The 22,023-nt window shown below is 39.1% G+C and overlaps 1 protein-coding gene across 1 annotated transcript; it reads right to left on the reverse strand.

Moving 5' to 3' along the window:
- Nucleotides 1-16,229: 16,229 nt before the first annotated feature.
- On the reverse strand, nt 16,230-20,368 carry dand5 (DAN domain family, member 5). The gene is made up of 2 exons (XM_028016525.1): nt 19,883-20,368; nt 16,230-18,028 (listed from the first exon to the last, which is right to left on the reverse strand). Exons 1-2 carry the CDS (start codon nt 20,366-20,368, stop codon nt 17,729-17,731), a joined length of 786 nt encoding a protein of 261 aa, XP_027872326.1. The 3' UTR covers nt 16,230-17,728.
- Nucleotides 20,369-22,023: the final 1,655 nt, after the last annotated feature.

Consider the following 22,023-nt stretch of genomic DNA (forward strand, 5'->3'; position numbering starts at 1 on the left):
ATCACTGCTCGAACACTGATAATGAACTAAGATGGTATAGATATGAGGATTGGGGTGGGGGTGGGGTAGATGAAGGGTGTAGTGGGGGATAAGTCCAAATTTGGCAACCGTCTCAAGTGTAATGACACCTCCATCTCTGTGGAAAACCATCCCCTTTTGTCTTCACTTGCATGGAAGCTCTTTCTTTTTACTGTTTTGTTCCCAGAAAGCCCATGGAACATTTGCCAACATTTTTAAGAGCTGCGAAAAGCAGGATTTTTTTCTTCTGTTTTTTTTTTTTTTTTTTAAAGTCTTCCACCTCGCAGGTGTTTCTTTTTAAGGCGTGCTCAACAATGCCAAGCTCGTCTTGGCTCGCCTTGAATGGCGTGAGCCCTTGGGGGGGCGAGGAAGAGAGAGAGAGAGAGAGAGAGAGGGGGAAAAAAGGTTGGAGAAATCTTATTGATTAGCAGTTTGACGCTTCCCTTTTCTTTATCTCGCAGTCGCTCTCCTTTTCTGTCTCACTCACACCATCTTCACACAGATTTTTAAATGCTGATAGGGGATTGAGAAAACCTTTTTAGGACAGGCCAAGTTAAAAAAAAAAACTTAAGCAGAGCAAAATATCTCAGATATAGAACTGCTGAAAGGGGCCGGACTGTCAGAGAACAAAGTTAGATCTTATGTTTGAAAACTGCGGTTTCAGTTTCTGTAAAAGTTGACATGAGAAACTGTTGAAAAGTTCTTGACTGTGATACTTCAAATCAGCAGTGGCTCATTTATCCATAGATGCCATGAAATGGATTCTTTTCTACCTGAATGTAGAAAAAAATTTGTTATGATCTCCAGATTAGCTCAGACTTCATTGATTAGTTTGCTAATATTCACCCAGAAGAATTAGATGGGTAATGTCGGTGAACCTCAGTCAGTGACTTTCTCAACTACATCTAGGTCTAGGACTTTGACTAGGCCATTTTAACATGTTGATATGCTTTGATTTAAACCTTCCAATTGCAACTCTGCTTACATGTTTAAGGTTTTTGTCCTGCGAGAAGCTCTATCCAGCTTCCCATTATTTCTGACCAGCCTTCTTGTTCTGCTGAACAAATACAACCCCACAGTATGATGCTTCCATCACCAGATCTCATATTTTTCTGCCACACTTTAAGTCTTTCCCAAGTAAGCCAAAATAGTTATTTCTGGACTCATTAATCATAGCACAGCTGTGCCCTACTATTTAACTTTTTCGAATGATAAATTCAAACAGAGCTCCTTGTAATGTCTGCTGTGTTTTCTTGCTCTTTATGGTGACCTCTAACGTATATAGAGTGAAATGGATAAGACAAATGCATCATAACATTTGCCAGATTTGTTTATGTAAAAAAAAAATGTTTAAAACTATGTGTCATTTTCCTTCCTTTTTGTTAATCTATCCTAAAATGTTTGTAGTTGCCATGTGACAAAATTGTGAAAACTTATCAACAGTTTTCCTAGGTCCCTGTGTCTCTCAGATTGGACATAGCTAATATATTGCATAATAAATCAATTTAGTATTTGAGCATGAATTAGCTAAAAAATTATGTGTTCAGTGAAAACAACATCGTTTGTTTGGGATAATTTGTTTGCAATGTATCTGCTACAAAATCTTGTGAGGAATTTTAGAAAAAAAAAAATCTGAAAACATCTTGGAAAGCCAATTTGGCTGAAGTTGTTGACAAAAAACATGGCCTTCCATCACAATTTTTTTTTACACTTTCAGTATTCTTATGTAATTATTTGCTTTGAGTCAAATTAGATTAGTTTGATATATTTGTAACTTTCAAATCTTTAAATGTGTGCATTCGATCTTCTCACTGTGAAATCTGAATTGCACCAATCAATCATCCAGAAGCAGAAATTGGCCAGTTTTCCCTCAGTTTGTTCTAATCAGTGACGAGCACGTCAGGCACAAACACATCAACAAACAGCCTGTTCTCTGACACACTCTGATTTGAGTTTATTTAAAATCAGTTAAATGTTATGGACATATTCTCTGATTCATATGTCATTTTCTGATGGAATCAAAATTAGAATCTCCGTAAAAGATAAACCTGGAACTTGTCAACATTTGAATTGACAAAATTTCACAAGTTCCAGGTTTTCCAGACCGGAAAGTCTGGAAAGATAATCAGAGATTTTTTATCAGTCAGGAAAAGCCTGAGCACTAATATGTATGAGAAAAGCAATAATTAAAACAAAAACAAAATGTCAAGCAACCCCCTGGTGACCCTTCAGGATAAGTGGGAGTAGACAATCTATGTAACAATGAATACAAACAGCTCTTTATAATTTTCTTATTGTGACAAGTGTGTCTCCTGAGACTTTTCTTTATAGTTTTACCATTTAAAGCCAAATTTTACCTCCTAATATTCTAACATGTTGAATGCAAATAGTGAAGAAAACAAAACATGCTGTTAAATTATATTTGTTGAAAACAAATCCATGGTCAGAAAATATCAAGCTTTCAAATGACTTACATGTGTAAGTCAGTATAAATTTAGACTGAAAATTAATCTTTTTTCCTGGCCTTGAACACCATTTGAAATAAGACAAAAAAATTGCACATCAAATGAATTATAAATTGGTGTGTTATTTTACTATTATTTTTATTGCCAATTTTATCTTAAAAGTTTATTTATTTCTATTACCTATCTGTGATGCCATAAATATGGTTGAGCGCTTTGGTCAGCTGAGATTGTAAATGTGCCATGCAAAATAAACTTTGAACTGAATTGAATTAAGAATTATATTTTATAGAAGCAATATTCAACAATGCCTCAATTTTAGCAGAATGTCTTAACTTTTGTGAAACAAATCCTTTCCAACCCTTTAGACACGCATTTAACTGAAACTATTGATTCAGTGAGCAATTAATTTAATTGTTCAGGAGTGGATGCCGGCCTGTCTAGAGTACCCTGCCTTTTGTCCAATGACTGCTGCAGTATTCCATTTCCCCTCCTGAGATGAACGACACAATTTTGCTAAAGTCTCCGAGAAAAGGTTTAACAAGCCGACTTGTAAGAGTACGTTTAAACTGTACTCTTACAAGACAGTACATTTACGTTTAAAATGTCAATTTTCTGCTGTAATTACAAACCCACATTGTGCGCTGGAGGCCAGACTGTATGACTTCTTGAAAGAAACAGTGAAGGTGCTGCCAAGGAAGCCCCAGAAAAGGTGTCTGAGAATCCCCCCCCACATCCATGAAACTTGTGTGTGCAGAATATTCAGTGCAGCTGTAAAACTGCTAAATTAATCAGATAAATTTGGAATAGATCAATCTCAGCTTGTAGGTTCTATAAGCAAGTTTAGGAGGACTGATTCAAACGAAAGCAGGAAAGTCTGAATCCATCTAAATTATTACATTAGTTAATATAAATCATTTGAATTAAATGATATAAAATATGCAAGAATTTGAATAATTTTGGTAAATAAGTATTCTTTAAAAATGTATATACACTGAGATCTATTTAGGAGTACCTTAGCTGTTTAATGCATATAATTTCTACTCATAAATATTTATTAAAATCTATCAAATAAAGTGACTGTACCAATTTTATTGGTGAAATTCAAATGTCCTGCTTTTTCATTGCATTTAAATGTAATCTGAGAGATGTTGCTGAAATGTTACAGCTGTTACAAATTTAACTTCTTTTTTTTTTTTTAATGATCTGGTTTCTTAAAACTGCTGACCAGGCAAACCTCAATTATGAAAATTACTACCCACATAATGGATTACAATTAAGTATTTTCTACAGTACCGGTATTATGTTATTTTTAATTTTTTTTGTTAGTTTGTTTACAGTCTCATTGGTTTTCTTCGAGTTAAGTACATTGTTACTCTGCAGAGCCACCTTGTGGTAGAAAAAATAACAACAGCTGCTGAAGTTATTTTGATACCTGTGCAAGGTAATGAGGCAAGGAAAAACAAAATGTAACAAAACTGGACTGGAGAGCACAATAAAACAGGAAAGACCTAAAGCACATATTGGTATATTTCATACTGTTTTGTGCTGTCTGCACATATTCTTGAAACATGTCTTTTTTTCTGGCTGAATTTACAGTTCAAACAATAAGAATGCGTAACAAAAACATTTTTTTTTCCTGCACACAAATCAAATTGATTTCTGAATTAAACAGAGAGGAAAACAGAGAAAAGACAGGTGGAGTGCCAGGATATGCCGGCTGGATGGAAAGAAACAGGATGGGAGGGGAGAGGGGAGGGGGGGGACACAGAGAGAGGGATGAATAGAGAGAGCTGGGAAAGAAGTGCCATCTGTTTTTGTAGCAACAACGAAGATAAAAATGGGAGTAGTGCTCAGAAGCAGAATGTTAGCATTGAGTCCGAGTGGGAGATGACTCTGCAAATGGGGTGGTTAGGGGACTGCAAGGAGCGCTGAGAGGCAAGGGAAAAAGGGCAGATATGAGGGAGGTGGACAGATGGAAAACAGAAAGATGAGAGACAGAGGAGCAGAGATTGGGTCTGGCAGCTGAGTGAGCGCGCTGGCTACGCACACATCAGGAGGGGACGTGACTCGACACGCCGACTCTGCCCAGCTGGGTCAACGCTCTGCACAGCCATGTTGTTTTGGCATGCCACTAGCTTCGCTCAAACACACACTCACACGAACCTACAAACAAATCCTGTCACCTCCCGGCCCGCTCCCTGTCTCATATCTAAACACACACTCGTGCACCGGCAAACACACAGAGCTCACACCCAAAATGCCACGGTTTTGGCCAGTACTGGACAGGCGGGTGAGGGCCCCGGACTAATGGAAACGCCAAACTCGTTACTCTAACGCTGGGTGACAAGGGCACCTTGGGCTGCAGATGTTCCTGCTGATGACAGATGGAGCCTGGCACTGCCAGGGGACAGTGGGCCAGGCCTGCGCCAGCTTCATGCCACCTGCACCCCTCTTCTGTACCCCTCCACACAAACATGCACACTCTCCCTCCCCACTTCCTCACTTGGCCTATCTCTCCTGAACACTGGCGCACTGCTTTCCCCTTTGTACCCCCACCTCCTATTTGCATGTCTGTCCCTGTCGCCATCACTCTTCCTCTTCCACTTTCTCACACACTGGGAAGATGCTTTTCCCACTTTGCCCACTGTTAGGATGACTGCAAAAAGATAACTATGACACTGGCAAAATGTTCTGGGTCCAGCCTGACAGTAGCAGGAGTGATCCTCATCCTAAGGAACACCAAGTAGGACTCAGCAAAAGAATCAGTTTGCAGCAGGATTGTAAAAAACACGTAAGTAATGTTTGCTTCATTTACTTCGACTCTCTGGTCTGATGGCTGAGTGCATCCCGTAGCTATCTTCACTTTTGGGCAGAATGAATGTGGATTCCAGATCAGCCACTGCATGGTGCCGACTGTAATGAGGCCATTTATCATAATGGAAGTAGTGACAGACTCCTGGAGGTGATTTCCTGGTCTGGCTCAAAGAGACGGTCCACCAGGATAATTTGTTTGATGCTATTGGTAGCCAGATTACCAAAGGGTTTTCATCTGTAAATCTAATACTGATGATTTTAGTGTCTGCTTTGGGCTTAGTGTGAAGTACTGTCCTCAACATTATCAAAGGTGTCTCTTTAGTGACTGGAAAATGAATATAAATTATGACTAGAAAAGATTTAAGAGTACCTCATTTTTCACAAACAGCACACAATACCTCCAGCTTCGAAAAGGTGCACCTGAAAATGGCCAGTGTGGCCCAATCCAACAGATGAGCTACTGTAGCTGAAATTGCAGAGGAAGTTAATGTTTTTTTCTGGAAGACAGGTGAGAGCATAGACAACATCAACCAGCATCAGAACTGTACCATGGATCAATTGAAGAAAGTAGCTTAATCTGATAAATTGTGTTCTCTTTTATGTCACATGGATGGCCTGGTGTGAGAAACATGTGGTATCAAGATGCACTTGGGAACAAGACATGATAGCAAAAGAAGCTGCTTTTCATCCTTCAACCCAGTGGCAGCTGGTGAAAATAATTCTTGGTAGGGCTGATGTGCCAATAGAGTGCGCTTCTTAGTCCAGAATTAGGATTCAGATGTTGGAAAATGACTACAATTTCACAAAATATAACATTCCACATGCAAAAAAATAAAATAGTGCAAAGTTAGCTAAAAGTAAAAGGGCTCGCTCTTCAACTTCTTGCAAAATGTAATGTACTTAATGAAATCAGTGTCAACAGCTAATCCTGAATCAGACTAAACACTGTGAAAAATATAAAACAGCCCACAAATTCAACTCTGAACAACAGGTTTTTTTTTTTTGAGACATAACTTTTGAGAGTCAACTAATGGCAGACAGTAGAGGCCTTCCTACCAAAACAAAATACAGCCACACTGGTATTGGCTGAAATAATCACAGCTACAAGCATAAAATTAACCCAGAAATCCAGAGGACTTAACCAGGCTCTGCTGAAACCACACCACAACACCAAGCAATCACTCTGGATTTATCTGACAATCAGACGCTCTGCAAAATCGTACATATACGAATGTTCAAACAACTGAGCCAACAAAAAGCACTTCAGCTTCTCCACAACAACATGTCAGAGCGACAGTGTGACCCAGAAAACATTATATGAAGCAAACATTGCACTGAAAAAAGAGAATGGGGGTTTAACATTTAAAAAAAACTTCAATTTGCTACATGTAATCAAATTAAGTTAATCAAATTTACATTTTTAACTTATCAAATGATAAGGAATATCACTTTATAATGTTATTCCTTCATCAAAAAGAAACCTGGATTGTTGCTTAGATTTTTTTTCCGCATGTTTGAGAAATTTCTTTTATCTCCCCTGACAGCCATTCAGGGGTGCCTAAATGCTTGCTCACACAATGCACTGCCTTCTGTCTCACCTCTTCCAATCAGCTCCATCAGACTAGCAGCAGCAGAATCAATTAGCAAACACCTGCCAAACTTATCACATGAGCTACTTCTCAGTCCAACTCTCCTAAGAACTGTTGTAACAGCATAACAGAGTAGCATTGTTTTAATGACCTGTTGAAGGTATAGGGTCAGAAGGACACAGCGGCCCAAATTTAAGGTGGTACATTTCTTTGAAGTTACATTTGATATATAACATTTTTATAACAAGTGAAGGTAACATAATTACTTGGTTGTGCTATAAAATGGCACAATGTGCCTGGAAAATACATAATCCTGCCCCTTTTAAAAGAAAATACATCTTAGCAAATGATAGCAGCTGATGAACAGGAAATGTAAACAACGAAAAAGAGAAAAATAGTATGGAAGATAAAACTTGTAAAGCATTTTGAGCAACAGAAGCTACTACTCATCAGGAAAATCCTCTGCATTGTGATTCAAGGTGGAGAAGTTGGTCTAAGCTCCCCTCCACTGTCATCACCATCAACTTTATCACCATGACAATCCAAAATGAAGTTTCTAGCCAATGTTTCTGGCATCCCAAAACACATTAAATTCAGTGATGCTGATTGACCAAATGTTTATTGCTTTTCCCTACCAACCACATGATTGGCTATTTAGCGTCACTTCTGAGGCATCTCAGAAGAGAAATGGTAGGAGTCTGTTGGGAGAAATTTGATGTTGAATGAGAATCTGTTGATGGAAATATTGTGCAAGCAATTCAGATTACATTTAGGCACACAGTATTAAGGACAACTGGCATTGATAATACAATTTTTAAATTGTGTAGTAAGATTATTTCTTTTGACCCTCCACCTCTTCCACATCTGGGAGGGCAGAACCCCATTGCTGGGGTTCGATAACCAAATCTATGACCTTAACTGCATGTCCTACCCAATTCTCTCTCCACTCATGTCTGACCTGCTGCAAATAAAGGCCATCAGTGCCAGAAATATCTTGAAAAAAAGAATTCAAACATCCAGAGGGCTTCTACATTGTCCTACATTCACCCACTCACGAACATTCAAACAATGATGTGACCAACTTGAGGTTCCCTGCCTTGCCCAGAGGCAAATGTTGCAGTGGACGAAGCTGAAATTGAACCCACAACTTATTAACTGTAAGAGCACTAATCTACCTGTTGACCAACACTTTCAAACTTACAGAACTTCAAGAATCTGCTGCTAACACCTTGGTGCCAGAATCCATAGCACACCTTCAGGGGTCAAGTCTGTGCCTCAACAGGTCAAGAATGTTTTGGTAACAAAAATTGCCGACACACTGTTATGCAAGTGTTAGTTATGTTATGCCTAACCTATGTATCTCCCACAACTAAATGTTGATGAAAGGTGATCTCCTGAGGACAGAATGCATACACCATGACCACAAAGAGTGGAAAAATCATGGTTAACATCAAAGTCTTTTTCTCCCCCAAAATTATGATGAGATCCTGGAAAAGTGTCTGTGCTGCCACGCCAGCAACAAATCCAGGCACATCGTCTGTCAGTCTGGGATTCCAAGTGCTGAAAGAACACCAAGGCACCAGAGATTCATATGTTTGCCTTTTCATAAATTTTGATAAATCTAACCAGGACCGGTAGCCAAAGTTGTGTCTCCAACTTGGCCCGGAACAGTCTTTCCCACTGCTGGAATTTTGTAGACCGTGCATTTTGACATTGAAATCCTATGGAAGTCCTGTGACCGCAAGGCAGCAATGTGCATGGTCATAATCAAGGTTTCATGGGAGCTTGTGGATTGTCAGTAAAAAAAAAAAAAAGAAAGACTTTGAAAATCCAGTTTTGCTTTTTTATGGGCTGTGTGTGACTGATTCCTCTATGTACTAACCCCCTCCTCCACATTTTTGCCCCCCTTCAGTCAAGGCTGCACCCCTCACCCCTCTTTGCCCACTTCATCCAAAAACCATGTGTGGCATGTCATTTCAACTCCCTCTACACTGAAGAAGGGCCCCTAACAAAACAAAACAATTATCTCTCCCCTCGTTAGGACCTGGCTTGTATCCCCTCTCCCACTCAAACCTCCCTATTCCTCCTTTCCGACGCAGCCTTCACTCTCTCCCTTCTCTAGCTGTCTGTGTGACAATAAGTCGAGCCGAGAGTCTCTTAAGTGCTTCTTGAGTGGAGCGTTTAGCTGATTTCAGGCTTCATATTTCTTTTAGATGCCTCGGAAGGAGCAGCGGCACAGGACAGTTGAGGCAAAACGAGTAGGGTGAGCTGCCCACGAGAGAGAAATGAAGAGGAGGTGAGTGAGGAAACGTAGAGGAATGGATGAATGCATGCTCAGCAGTGGCATGAGCTGGGCGCTGTTGTGTGCTGATGAAGAGGACGGGGAATGGATTGCTTGGCAGAGGGAGAGTGGGCAGGATTCACCATGCCAGCTCTTAATTATTTTAATTGGAGTCATTAGCTAAGTGAGCTTGAGAGACATCACCTGCATGGCATGCAGGACCGCACCTGCCATAGTGACATGGCTATTATCATCACAACCCAGCAGAGATTTTAGTTATAGCTTGCTATTCAACGTTAATGTTGCCATATTTAGGCCACAAGCACAACTAATAGTCACATGGACAACATAAACAGATACAAAGATGTGCAAATAAGCATGTATTAACAGCTCAAACAAAATATTTACATATGGTATATAAAAATGCACATCCTTCCCAATTTACGGTTGGTCAGGATTACCCAAAATATTTCTGTTTGCTAAACACCACAATAAGAAGAGAGAATGTTTTAAAGTCTCTTGAGGACTTCCTTATTGGAGCATTTAGCTTTGTGTATAGTCAAAGTTTTATATACTTAGCATTTTATATAATTGCCTTTGAAACTGCATGGCTTGGCTCCAGTCTTTGTCCATTCCACCAAACAAAACTGGTGTAACTGAATCAGGGTTGTTTTTCTGTCTTGCTCACACTCAAGTTTTCGGGACTATCCTCATATTTTATGTGACTAAAACCAGGGCTTTGCAATGGCCAGTCAAAAACATTGTCTTTATTGTCTTTAGGCTACTTTGAAATTAATTTGGCAGTGTTACAGTGTCACTTTGAAAAAGGGATAGTGTTATCAGGCTTATAAGTGATCCTTAATGACCAGTAGTGGTCATTAAGTTTCTATTCCCTGAGAAGCCTTTTAGTCTATGCAGTGTAGCTCTCTCTTTCCAGCTTCAGCACATATATTCATGTTCTGTTACTTGGAGACAGAAGATCTTCACTGAAAGGAAACATTTTCAACTCAACATTAGATTTCACTTTGAACACACAATTTGTGAATGGGCAATTATGCCCATTCATAATTGCATTTCTTATGCTGTCAGTTTTACCTCTCTAACTTTTTTCTGTTCACCAATCCTTGTTTATTCCAATCTAAATCATTTTTTATGGAATTTAGTTTTCTGTCTCTTGTGGTTTTTAAGAATGAATAAAATTAAACTGTGTCAATCTACTGAATAAACTAGAAAATAAAATTGACTCATAGGATCTTCTTGCTAGTGCACTGACCCTGATGAGTTCCTGCATAAATACGCATAATACTTCTTGTGTATCTACTGCCTTCAGTTTTGGTTTAGTCAAGCTGCTAGTGACACATCATCATTCAACTAATATGAATGCAAAAATTATTGCAGACTACATATTTGGTCATTTTTCATTAAACCTCTGGTGACAGCATTGTGATGCTAACTGCAGCAGGACTTTACCCAGTGAGAAACTTTGATGTAGATAGTGCTATACCTATCTTTGTTCCCCCAGCACCCAGCAGACAGCCTGGCAGGTGGGCTGGCAGCCAGGCAGAATGGCAGTAGGCTGGCAGGCTTAGCCTCGGGGCACCATTTCTAGCAGAGCCAACTCTGACCAGCTGGTCCAGGCTAACACTGCACAGCGAGTATATACCACCAAATCAGAGGGGAGGTAGATGTTAGCCATGGAACAGACAACCCCTCACCAAGAGCCTGACACCTACAGCAGAAGACCTGTCCTGGTGGGATTTAGGTGAGAACACGGTGTCTTGCTTGTGATTTGACAGTTTCTTTTTAGTGATGCTTACAAGTATCCATCCTGGCAGCATCCTGTTTGCTCTCCAAAGCTGATGTAAGACCTGCTGTCCGTTCTGGTTCACAGTATCATAACCCTGCCTGAGCTCCAAGAATCTGAGGACAGGATAGAGGGCCTTACCCTTCAAACCTCGCTCAGCTGGTTGGTTAGCTTAGAGGTGTTTAGACAACTGAATCATAGATCTAAACACAGATGAACAGGCGGTAAGTTGTAGGGCGTCTTAAGAACCAAGATGTTCTGCTGTGATGAACCACAACATTTTAGTTTGCACCCATGAATGCATAAAAAGCATTTAACAAAGCAAAACTTTCACATATTAAGCCAAAATATGTTATACCCCTTGATGCACCTTGATGGAAGTGATCTTATTCAAGTGGTCCCATCCCACACATCTCTCAGCCATCTTCACATCTGACGGTTAAAAGGCTTACACACACACAGTGAAAGAGCAGGCAGCTCATTGTGCGTCTTAAAGCGCTAACTAGGCCACTTAGCACCCTGTGACGCTGATCTGATCCCCGAGGCGCTGAACTTGGCAGCGGGCCCTCCTTCTTTTGCTCCTTCCTCTCCCCTCGCCATGGGAACCAGGCCATCCTTAATGACACAGGAGCGCTCTGCCGGATCCCACAATGTGAAGGGGGCTAACATCTGTCTTGCTAAGTGGTGTACACTCTTGTGCACCTTGTTTGTTCAATCAGCAACTATCCTCTCCAACCTCCTTCCTGTGCTCCTGCAATTACTGCCCTTTCGCCCCCAATAAGAAAAAATAAACAATGAAAAAACATAATAAAGATCACATCAGAGGTCAACTCAATATTGTCTTATTTGCATCATCGTTGCAGACAAGTACGCTAGAGGGGGATTGCTAATTCAGTTCTCCGTTACAGGCATATTACTCACAGCTCTGCCACTGTGAGAAATTTGGCCTGAGGGGGGAAAAAATCCCTTCAGTCTCTCATCCCTCTGCATGTTTAGAAGACATACAAGTCCCTGATTAAAAGAGGCCTCTAATTCTTCACCGTTGAGACCTAGGCAAATATTTGCCCCATCAATCTTGGAAAATATAGCCATCAACCCGAGATGGTAATCACATGCTAATGGAATCTGCAGGTCTCAATGTGAACCCCCTGTAGCGGACTGAACGCTTTCACTTTCTCAGAAAACCCACGTGAATGCAAATGGCCATCCAAAGCAGGCATTTTGACAGTGTGCCAAGGTAACGTAAAGAGCCTCCTTCTTTATGCTCCTCTGGGAATGTATGTTGGGATGTGTGGGATGAGTTCACTTTACCAGACCCAGGTGCCAGAATATAAATGAATAATAGGTTTTATGGGCCTTAACTGAAAAAAAAAGCTCATGCACATATAATCACACATGCGTGCCTGCTCAAGCGCATCTGTGGTGAAGGATGTTCAAATTCCCACAACCACTCTGAAAAGACGTCGAGCATGAGAATAGGTGGTGCCTATACATAATTCAGGAGTCCATGCTGAAACAATTATGTTTGCTTACCGCTAAGTACCCATGCTCAATAGCTCGTTTGCTCTCCAGTCTGGTGCTTTCAGATGTAAGTGCAGTGTGCAAAAAAAGTCGGCGGAACATGGCTTTTTAATAAAATATAGGAGCCGACACTTGAATGCTTGAATATGAGAGTGAAGCGGTTAGGGGTAGAGGGGACAAAAACAACAAATACTCTTGGTGTTTTCCGATGCAAAATAAATTGAACTTGTAAACCTAACAGCGGTGGGAGGAAACCAATTAGCAAGGCCAAGCAAGAGGTAAGTGGATGAAGAAGACATTTTAATGACATCATTACAGATCACATTATTTCAGTTTAGAGTAATCTAAAGATACTTTTATAGTGCAGTGTGAAATAGATGTGGACTGGTTAAGTTACAGTCAAAACTGAATTAATTCACTCTCCTTGATGATGTAGGTTTAAATTTATTTTCTTTCAACCAAGTAGGCTGTTTGTGTTTATAGATGAGGCAGGCATTAAAAGATAATAACACAAGTGACATTTTTAAACCCCAATAAATATAGCATGTTTAAGATATTTCATGTCATTTTCTACAATCGCTGGAAAAGCCTTTATCGCCACCAAAAGCAATTAAATCTTTTTATAATATCTGGCCAACTTTTTGCATTTTTCTTCTGGTATTTGACCAGTAAGTGATGGACTTAGTGTCTGTCACCCTAATCCTTTGTTCCTTCCACAGATTATCCATCAGATTTAAGCTAGGACTCCAGCTTAGCTTCTCAACATAGCTTCCAGCTAAAAGAAACATTTTTTAAAAATTAATTAATTAAAACTTTACTCTAAATAGATCCCCAGGTCTTGTTGGCATCATGTGGGTCAGATGCCTAAGGAAAGCAACTACAAAGTTTTCTGACTTGAAATAAAAATAAATTTTTCCAGTCGCAAAAAACACAAACAGCCATATAGAGCAAACTGAAGGACGGCCAGATATCACTCTTAATAAGGTAATTAAAGTTGTCAAGCTACAACAGGAATGTCTGACTGAAGGCTGGCTATCAGAGCAGATAGCCTGACAAATCAACCAGCTAATAGCAGCTTTTTATTGTTACTTTACAAAGAGCAGAATGGCTAAAAGGTAAAAAAAATTTGCACAATATCTGCTTAAACACTGTCACTAAATGTAATGATGCTCATCTAATAATTTTCTTTGTCTTGCAGGTAAATGCTTGCCAACACAAAACCCATTAAAAAGATAGGTTATCCTTTCTTAAATGGACAAGCTTTGCTATGCTGAGTAAAATGATCCTTTTTAGTGTCTGGCCTTTCTTTAAAGGCATGGCAGTATGTAAATGACCATATGGGGTGAACTCACTTTGATTGGCTCAGCAGATTATTGTTTATAGTATTTACAGTATTTACAGTATTTTTTAGACAGTCTTTGAATGTAAGCCCTCTGTGATCATTTGGTCACTTCCTCTTAAATTTTACAGCTGAATATTTGTAAAAAAAAAAAAAAATATATATATATATATATATATATATATATATATGTATGTATGTATGTATGTATATATAAAAGCTGGTACAATATTTTACCAGCTTGTACAATGTACAATTACATTAGATAAACTGCATACATAGGTAATGTATAAGCTGTTAATATTTTATTTGAGATGTTTTGCTTTGAAAATAATTACTCTTTAAAACAAAAAAATAAAAGGGCCTATACTCAAATGCTGTACGTAATTAGGACACCGTGGTCGCCTTCATCTGATTGGCTCAGCTGGTCATTGGTGACCGTGTGAAACTTCTGTGGCGAAGCCAAATTACGTCACAGATTGACGTCAATGAATGGCTGAACCAGAGTCTTTGAATGTAGGCCCTCTGCAATCATTTGGTCACTAATCATTTTCTTTGTCTTGCAGGTAAATGCTTGTAAACACAAAACCCATTAAAGATAGGTTATCCTTTCTTAAATGGACAAGCTTTTCTATACAAAGTAAAAACAAAATTTTTAGTGTGGTGCCTTTAGCGTCATTTGGTCAATAATCATTTTTCTTTTGCAGGTTTTGTGCGAAAACAATAGCCATCAAATACAGATTATCCTTTCTCTCTTTATCCTTTAAAGATATATAAATTATCCACCTGTATAGGCAGAGTGAGAGGTAGAGGGATCCTTTCTTTACTTTAAAGAGAGAGAGGATCATCTACATTATTTCTGTAAACAATACTAGTTTCCATATGCACTCCTCTCTCTTTTGTAAAAAGGCCATTAATGAAAAGCAGGGCAGTCAGTATTTTAAAGCAAAAGTAAGGAATCCAGCAAAATTGTGAAGAAATATAAAACAACTTTGCGATAACTTACAGAAAATACATTTAAGAAGGCAAGGAATATACAAATAATTCTATTTTCTAACAGGGTTAAGTATAGTTAATTGATTAAGATTTTAAAAAAGTAAAATTTGAATTAGCCAAAGTACTTTTATGCTTAATTTCTTCTGTTTTTAGCTTCAATTTTACTCATAGAAATGATTGAAAATCTATTTAAATATCTTGATTTACTCTGGTACTCTTGATGTACCCCAAATCCAGTGGAGGGAATCGACAATGTGACCCCCACAAAGTGTGGTCACATTTGTTTGGTTTATTTGTGATTTTAGTTTAGGACATGACCCTGTTTTTTAACTTTTTTAGCAATGTCATGCAGTAGCATAATTGCGCCGCTAGATGGCAGAAGTGGAACATTATAGGACAAACGGTGCATCGTTTCTATCTCGAAGAAGCTCCCTTCCATTCAGATGAGGGCTACTAGCGCCACTAAACCCATGGTTCACTCATCCCTCCTATGGACCTTACCAGAGGGGCCGCTTTTCATTGGCTGATGCCCATTCTACGTGGTCACGTGCGTGGCCGTCTCACAAACACACTTAGCTTCCCGTTAGCTAAGTACAGCATAATGGCAGCACTGATACAACTTCTACACCTTGAAGCCTGTCTGCTACACAGTCTTACGTTAGCTAAACAGATCGATATCCAATGTGTACTGTATCTGACATACACTAAAGATTTTATTTTAGCAGAAAAGGCTTTGGACTAAACTGTTACTCGTGTTAGCCACGTTAGCACCAAGTACAGCTAGTCAATCAACCATTGCTGTGTTCAGGGAAGCGCTGATTAATAATCGAGAAATAAATATCAAGCCTGGAAACTTGATATTGTAACGGACTGAATGTTATGTTTTTAACGTAATCTTTGCTCGTCTTGCGGGGAGCAGGCGGTTGCCACGGTAGCAGGTGTGCTTAAACTACAAAGAGAGAGAGAGTAAAAAGGTAGGAGTGGTTTTGAGTTGATCACCTGTTCGGGTTATTTTACCTTTGTTTACCTTTGCTGTGGCGCATTACAGCCGCTGTAGTTTCTAAACGTTGGACTAATTACCTCGTTCGTTTGTGAGTTTACGTCATTCACAACAAACATCAAATAGAACAAATATATTTCATAAAATTTTAACAAACAAATGGCTTCTACCGCAATAATTATGTGAAATTAAATTAATTATATCCCAACTTCAGAAGATTTGCCTTTACCTTTACGGAGCTCTTTGGTTCCTCCTATCAGTCTGTAGCTTCTCATATTGAGGTCATCGAACCAAATTTCAGATCTACCATAATGGACTGACACCTGCTGGCCTCAGGTTTGCAACCAGCTTGTGACTGAGAAACCAGTAAAACTCCTCCCAGATGATGACATGAACTTGTTAGTTCCTCTGTCCATTGTAGTAGCTGATATATTGTGAAAATCTGGTAGAAATGATACACTAATCAAGTCATGTTTACATAAAAACAACGCGCTGCGAGGCTTTGCTTGTGAGACTTGCGGTCACGTGGGTCGGTTGTGGGCGGAGCTTGGTAAGGTCCATTAAACCAGGTTAGTTCCGTGCTAAGCAGAAATCCGACATGTAATGAACATGATTATATGACTGAGAGATGATTGGGACATTTTATCCCTGGGCAACTATGATAAGTCGAATTTGAATGTCAGCGTGTGACAGCGTGAGTGTTAGCTTTAGGAATCCCGTATTCGACACTGTGCTGGACGTTTATATATTCCCAGCATTTTCTGAATTGATCAAATGAGTTCCCGTGCAAAAATATTGTTCTGCTAAGTGTGTCATGACTTTTATCCCCTGTGTATTTGGTTTATGGTTTTTGTTGCCACTATAGCTAGATTAGTAGCCCTTGGTTAGCTGCTCAGGAGATTTCCTCAGATGTTCGGCAAATTATGCATATTGAAATAGCTGTCTATAATGTGCATAAATTTGCAATGTAAAAGTTCCTGATATAACAATATGTTGATATTACTAACTACTAGCAGTGTGATTGATCACAATAATTTGACAAAGTTGTATGATTACTTTATGAATACAACCTGGAATAAATTCAGATGAGAGCTACCAGCGAAACAATACCGTCTCCCGTTGTTCACTCAGCTCTCCATATCTGTAATTGAGATGTTTTATATATGTATTTTTTGGTAATACATTATTTAGGTAGGAAAGACCCAAATAAGAACTAACGTCTCATTTACAAAGGTGTTCTGGCCAAAATGACAACGGGTCAAAGCAACAGTAAAATACAAGACAGGACATTTCACACATTATAAAATATCAAATGTCACAAAAGAACTAAACTTGAGAGAAGTCAAATAACATGTGCAACAGTTTAGTCAAAGAAAATCACAATCAAAATTCCAAACTTAAAATCAAAAATATGTGACAGTGGTTTGAATGATCAACACACAACATCCAAAGCAAAAAATACAACATACTATAATGATGGAAATAGCTGCATGATGTCGTTTGCTGTCTAGAGCCTCTATAAAATCATAAGTTATTTTTAACATTCTTGTTGCTTTCCTTGTATAAAAATGGCATTTTAAATAAATTATATATTTTTGCAACCAAGTTGTTTTTATTCAGGCTTATTATAACATAAGAACCTCACAAAAACAAAAATCGGCATGACCAAAGTAGGTCATTTGTCAACAGTCATCGGCGGGACACTCCACCAGAATAGTTTACTCTGAATGACACATTCAGACTTGTTCAAATCTAAAGCAGAACACACAGTTGCATACAAAAGTAAGAGGACTTGATGCACATGTGATGAAAAATAATTGCCCCATTCTTAGCAGCTATGTCGCGTTGATCCGACTACAAACATGAATGCCAATGTTTCGTCCTTTTGGCAGCTGGGACTGTTACAGGTGGGTGTAAGCAGCAGCCTCAGCGCTCCTCTCCTCCCGGCCCGTCTCACACTTGCACTCCTCCACCACCATCACTCTCTTCTCCCAGACCTGGGCTCCACAGCGCAGAGGCACAGTGACTGTCTGAGCTTTGAAAGGGGCACAGCGGGAGCAGGGGGCCCGACGGCGGAAGGCCCCCGTCTCAGGACTCGGATCGACAAACTCTCCCTCGGACGGGACAAAGAGGGAGCTGCACTGGCCGAAGCACAGCTTGTTGTACACTGTCACTGTTTGGCATCCATCTGCTGTCACATGCTGGGAGGAAGACAGAGATGGCTGAGTTTGGGATAAACAAAGCAGCAGCCTTATAAGTAAACACACATAACAAAAAGTTGACTCTTCTTTAAGTAATTTTAGCTCCATAAATAAACATTTGTAGTTTTAGTTTTTAGATTCAAGTTCTTCTTAATAATTTTGAGTATCATCAAAAAGTTTGCGTTTTGATCTAAAGCGTGAACCTAGGTATTTCAATCAGACAACACAGCTGTAAATGTGAAATACTTCTTGACTAGCTAATAGTATAAGTTCTGATCTCATCATCCTGTTGCTACGCTGCTCAACATACTATGAAGCGATGAGCTCATCTTCGCCCCTTGAATTCGTCTTCTACATGTCAATAGATGCTGAGAAGGTCACTGACCTCTGAGCTCAAGAGGCTGCTGGGGACAGTGGTGGGATTGAAGAAAAGCAAGCAGAAACTGGCAGCACCAGCAGCGGGCAGGAACAGCACATGAAGTGCAGCGGATGTCTGGCAGCTTAAATAAACCTCCCAGATTGTGAGGATTGTGATGTATTGATGTATTCTGAAGAATGTGTAACAGATCACATGAAAAGCTGTGATTTTGCAGGGACACACTTCAAAACAAAGCAGTAGGAGCTGCTTTTGCAAATCTTCAGATAATTTTAACGGAACAGTCACAACTGTGCTGTTTAATTTGTATTGTCCCAAGACACTATGTTTCATATTATTGATAATCATTGTTAATAATTTATTATCAGTGGCAATTCAAAGCAATTCAACATACAGTATTTAGCTCTACCAACAGCTATGGGAATGTGTGCTTTAATTAATGCTAATGCTTTACTTTTATTCTAGAAGAAAATATGGAACAATATTGCTTTTTAAAAAATTATACTGAAAAATTATAGTTTTTATTTTACTATAGTTCTAAGTATATAGAACTACAATATACACCATATTATTATATGTTGAAATTATATAACAATTACATATGTCACAATTAATTTTGTTGTCTGTAGGGTACATTAGACATCATATTTCTGTTTCCTTTAAGGTTGACAATTGTTACTCAACACATATTGCATCTGTATATGCGATGCAAATTTCTGCTTCATGAAGGAATGTCTCATCTCTCCTTGGAATATTTTGACTACCTCCTCAGTTAAGAGTCAAGAGTTTGGGGAGCAGCGGGGAGTGGGAGTGTTCATATCCCTGCTGCTAGCAGGGATCTGGCAGGGATCAACTATTTCCATATATATAGAGGAATGGATCTACATGGCCTTGTACATCTTTTAAAAAAGCGATGAAAACAAAATCCCTTCCTTCAGTGCTAATGGGAGGTAATCCTGGATGAAAACCGATTGATTTTCCACGTGGTTGATCAGCTGTATACCCTGCGAATTTTGATTTAACTAGAATTTATCACCAATCAACAATTTTGTTTCAATTTTGGGAGACTGATTTTTTTTACTATCATCTAGTTTTCATCTGACAAAAAAAATGTTGTAGATGTAAACTCTGAAAAAAAACTAAATGAATACTGTTTCGCTTTTTAACATCCAACATATTCAGCTGTGAATTTTGCGGTTTAACCTTCTTGTATATTAACTATCTGCAAGGGGAAACTTGTATGTCAGCATCCATCCCCATGTAGAGTGACATGAATGACTTTGTTAGTGATAAAATAATTTTCTTGGTGTTTTAAATTATTAACTGTTTTGAGAAACTTGTGGTGTTTTGTTTGCTGTAAACCAAAATCATCCAAATAAGGGTGTGTGTCCTCTGTGTGAGTCTGAGTTTCACTCTGTTGAATAACTGAAATAAACTTTTTGAATTTATTCTAAGTCATTAAAAGGAAACTTTCTTACCTGAGTAAACGGCACCGCAGTGCATGTTTGCTTAGTATCCTTCAGGCTAACAGGCAGTGACACCTTCCCTCCTTTATCCATGACCTCCTGCCACATCTGCAGTCCTTGTTTCTTTTTCAGATCTGTCTCTGTGGGTCGTTTAGGGTGCAGGTGGCGTAGTGGACTTGCAGCATCCTTGGGGGCTTGGGCAGGACCTGGACGGCCGCGAGACAGAAAGGCAGGGAAGGACAGTCTGGAGTGGTGGAAAGGAGCTCCCCTCTGATTAAGTCCTCTCCTGAAGATCGCTGAACTGACCAGGTTACGAGGGTCCAGCTGGACAACCTTGACCATTCCTTGCACAGCTTGGTCAGCTCCACCACCTGATGATTCAGCTTCATCTCTGGACTCTCTCAGAACAGAATTATAGGGAAAAATAAGAGCTGAGGCTGTCGAGGTGGGCAGAATGATCAGGCTGATGAGGAAAGCCATAATCTGAAAAAAAGACATAATTTTTGAGCGGAGACACTAAAATTATTATTTAAAAAAAAAAACAGTTGAAGCAGCTGTAGAAGTAAAGCAGACTTTAACACTAAAACAAAATGTCAGTAGAGAAACTCAGTTGTCTGGGTGGATGATGGTCCAAGGTCCCAAATGGCAACCTTGCTGTCAGCGCTTTGTAATTGTGGTGGAGGGAGTCTTCTTATGTAGGCGGCTGCCAGTTCTCACCTGCTTTACAACACAAGGAAGGTGTCGCAATTCCCACACCGGACCAGACATCGCACCAAGCTTACAGCCCCGGGCCATGGTTACCACACAGAGAGGGCCTCTGTTTCAAGATAAGTGTTAAAAAACAGCAATCATAAAAACATCTGAACGGGGATTCAGGATGTGTGAGATTTGAAATGATAACGTCTGAACCGACTCTAGACTTTTCTTAGGTTGTAGCTGTGGCTTCAGTTTTAACCCAGAAAATTCAACAAAAGCACACACAAAGTGAAACCCTTCAGGTACAGGATCAAACCTGAAAGCAAACAGGCCAGCTTCAATCTTAGGTTCTACCAGATGGAGGTAAGGTAAAGATTTTTCCAGTAAAAATTCCAATTTTTGCTAACAGACTTCCAGACATAGTCATTTTGAATGATTAAAAGATGTACATGGTCCAGTTAAAACATCAGGTGTTTTATGATGTAATGAGATTCATATTATTAGAATAGGTGTATAAAAACAAGCAAACAAATCTGTCTGTCTTAAAGATATCCTGTCACACTTAGTTCTGGATGGATTACCCATTCCCCTTGTTTTAAAAAAATATTAATTCTCTTTTGACTGTCTAGCATTTGGAGCTGGTTATGATGTCATTCCCCTCATGAAAAAAACCCAAATTTGTCTTATGTTTTCTTTGGTTTTGGGGACATGATGCATTCTGTTTATTTCCACATCATGGTTCCTCTCTTAAATGTGCCACGAAGTATGAATAAAATGCTGTGAAAATATTTTTAGTAACATGTTAGTACATTTGAGCAGTGATAGCTCGCTGATGCTTATAAAGCTGCAAGCTATAGGCCAAATTCTTGTTGACACATTATTCCAAGTTAAGTTCATTTGCTATAATACTGTATACATATATATTAATTTCTGTTCACAACATTTTATTATTTCACCACTGAATAGATTTGCATGTTTTTCAGCTAATTTTATGTCCAGATAAATGTCCCATTAAAGGTAAACAAAAGTTTCCTAAATAATTTTCTATCATAGAATCCTGGTACTGTAATGGGGCATATATGCTTTTGACATCTACTGCTATTCTCTAAAGATGTGGATAAAACAGGAAACCTGTTGGTTTGACAGTGTTACATTTATTTTCTAAAGAAATCAAGCCCTTTTTAGATTAAACAATTTCAGCTCTTTCATTGTATTTTTATGTGTTTAATAAAAAAACTAAATAATGTAAAACTTTTGTCTGCAGTAGAAAGCAAAGATTGTGTCATATGTTGAATAAATCGATCAGTTCCCAATCACCAAGTCGTTAAAACAAAAACAGTTTACTCTATAAAAGTGGAAGCTTCAAACTGTTGGTGCCGGGTCGCTGCTGCTGAACAATTCAGCTCGTCTGGCAGACGCTCCTGTTAACTTTATTTGTGAAGCCGTAATGAGTTTAT

The sequence above is a fragment of the Xiphophorus couchianus genome, chromosome 5 (genome assembly GCF_001444195.1).
Source record: "Xiphophorus couchianus chromosome 5, X_couchianus-1.0, whole genome shotgun sequence".
Lineage (NCBI taxonomy): Eukaryota > Metazoa > Chordata > Actinopteri > Cyprinodontiformes > Poeciliidae > Xiphophorus > Xiphophorus couchianus.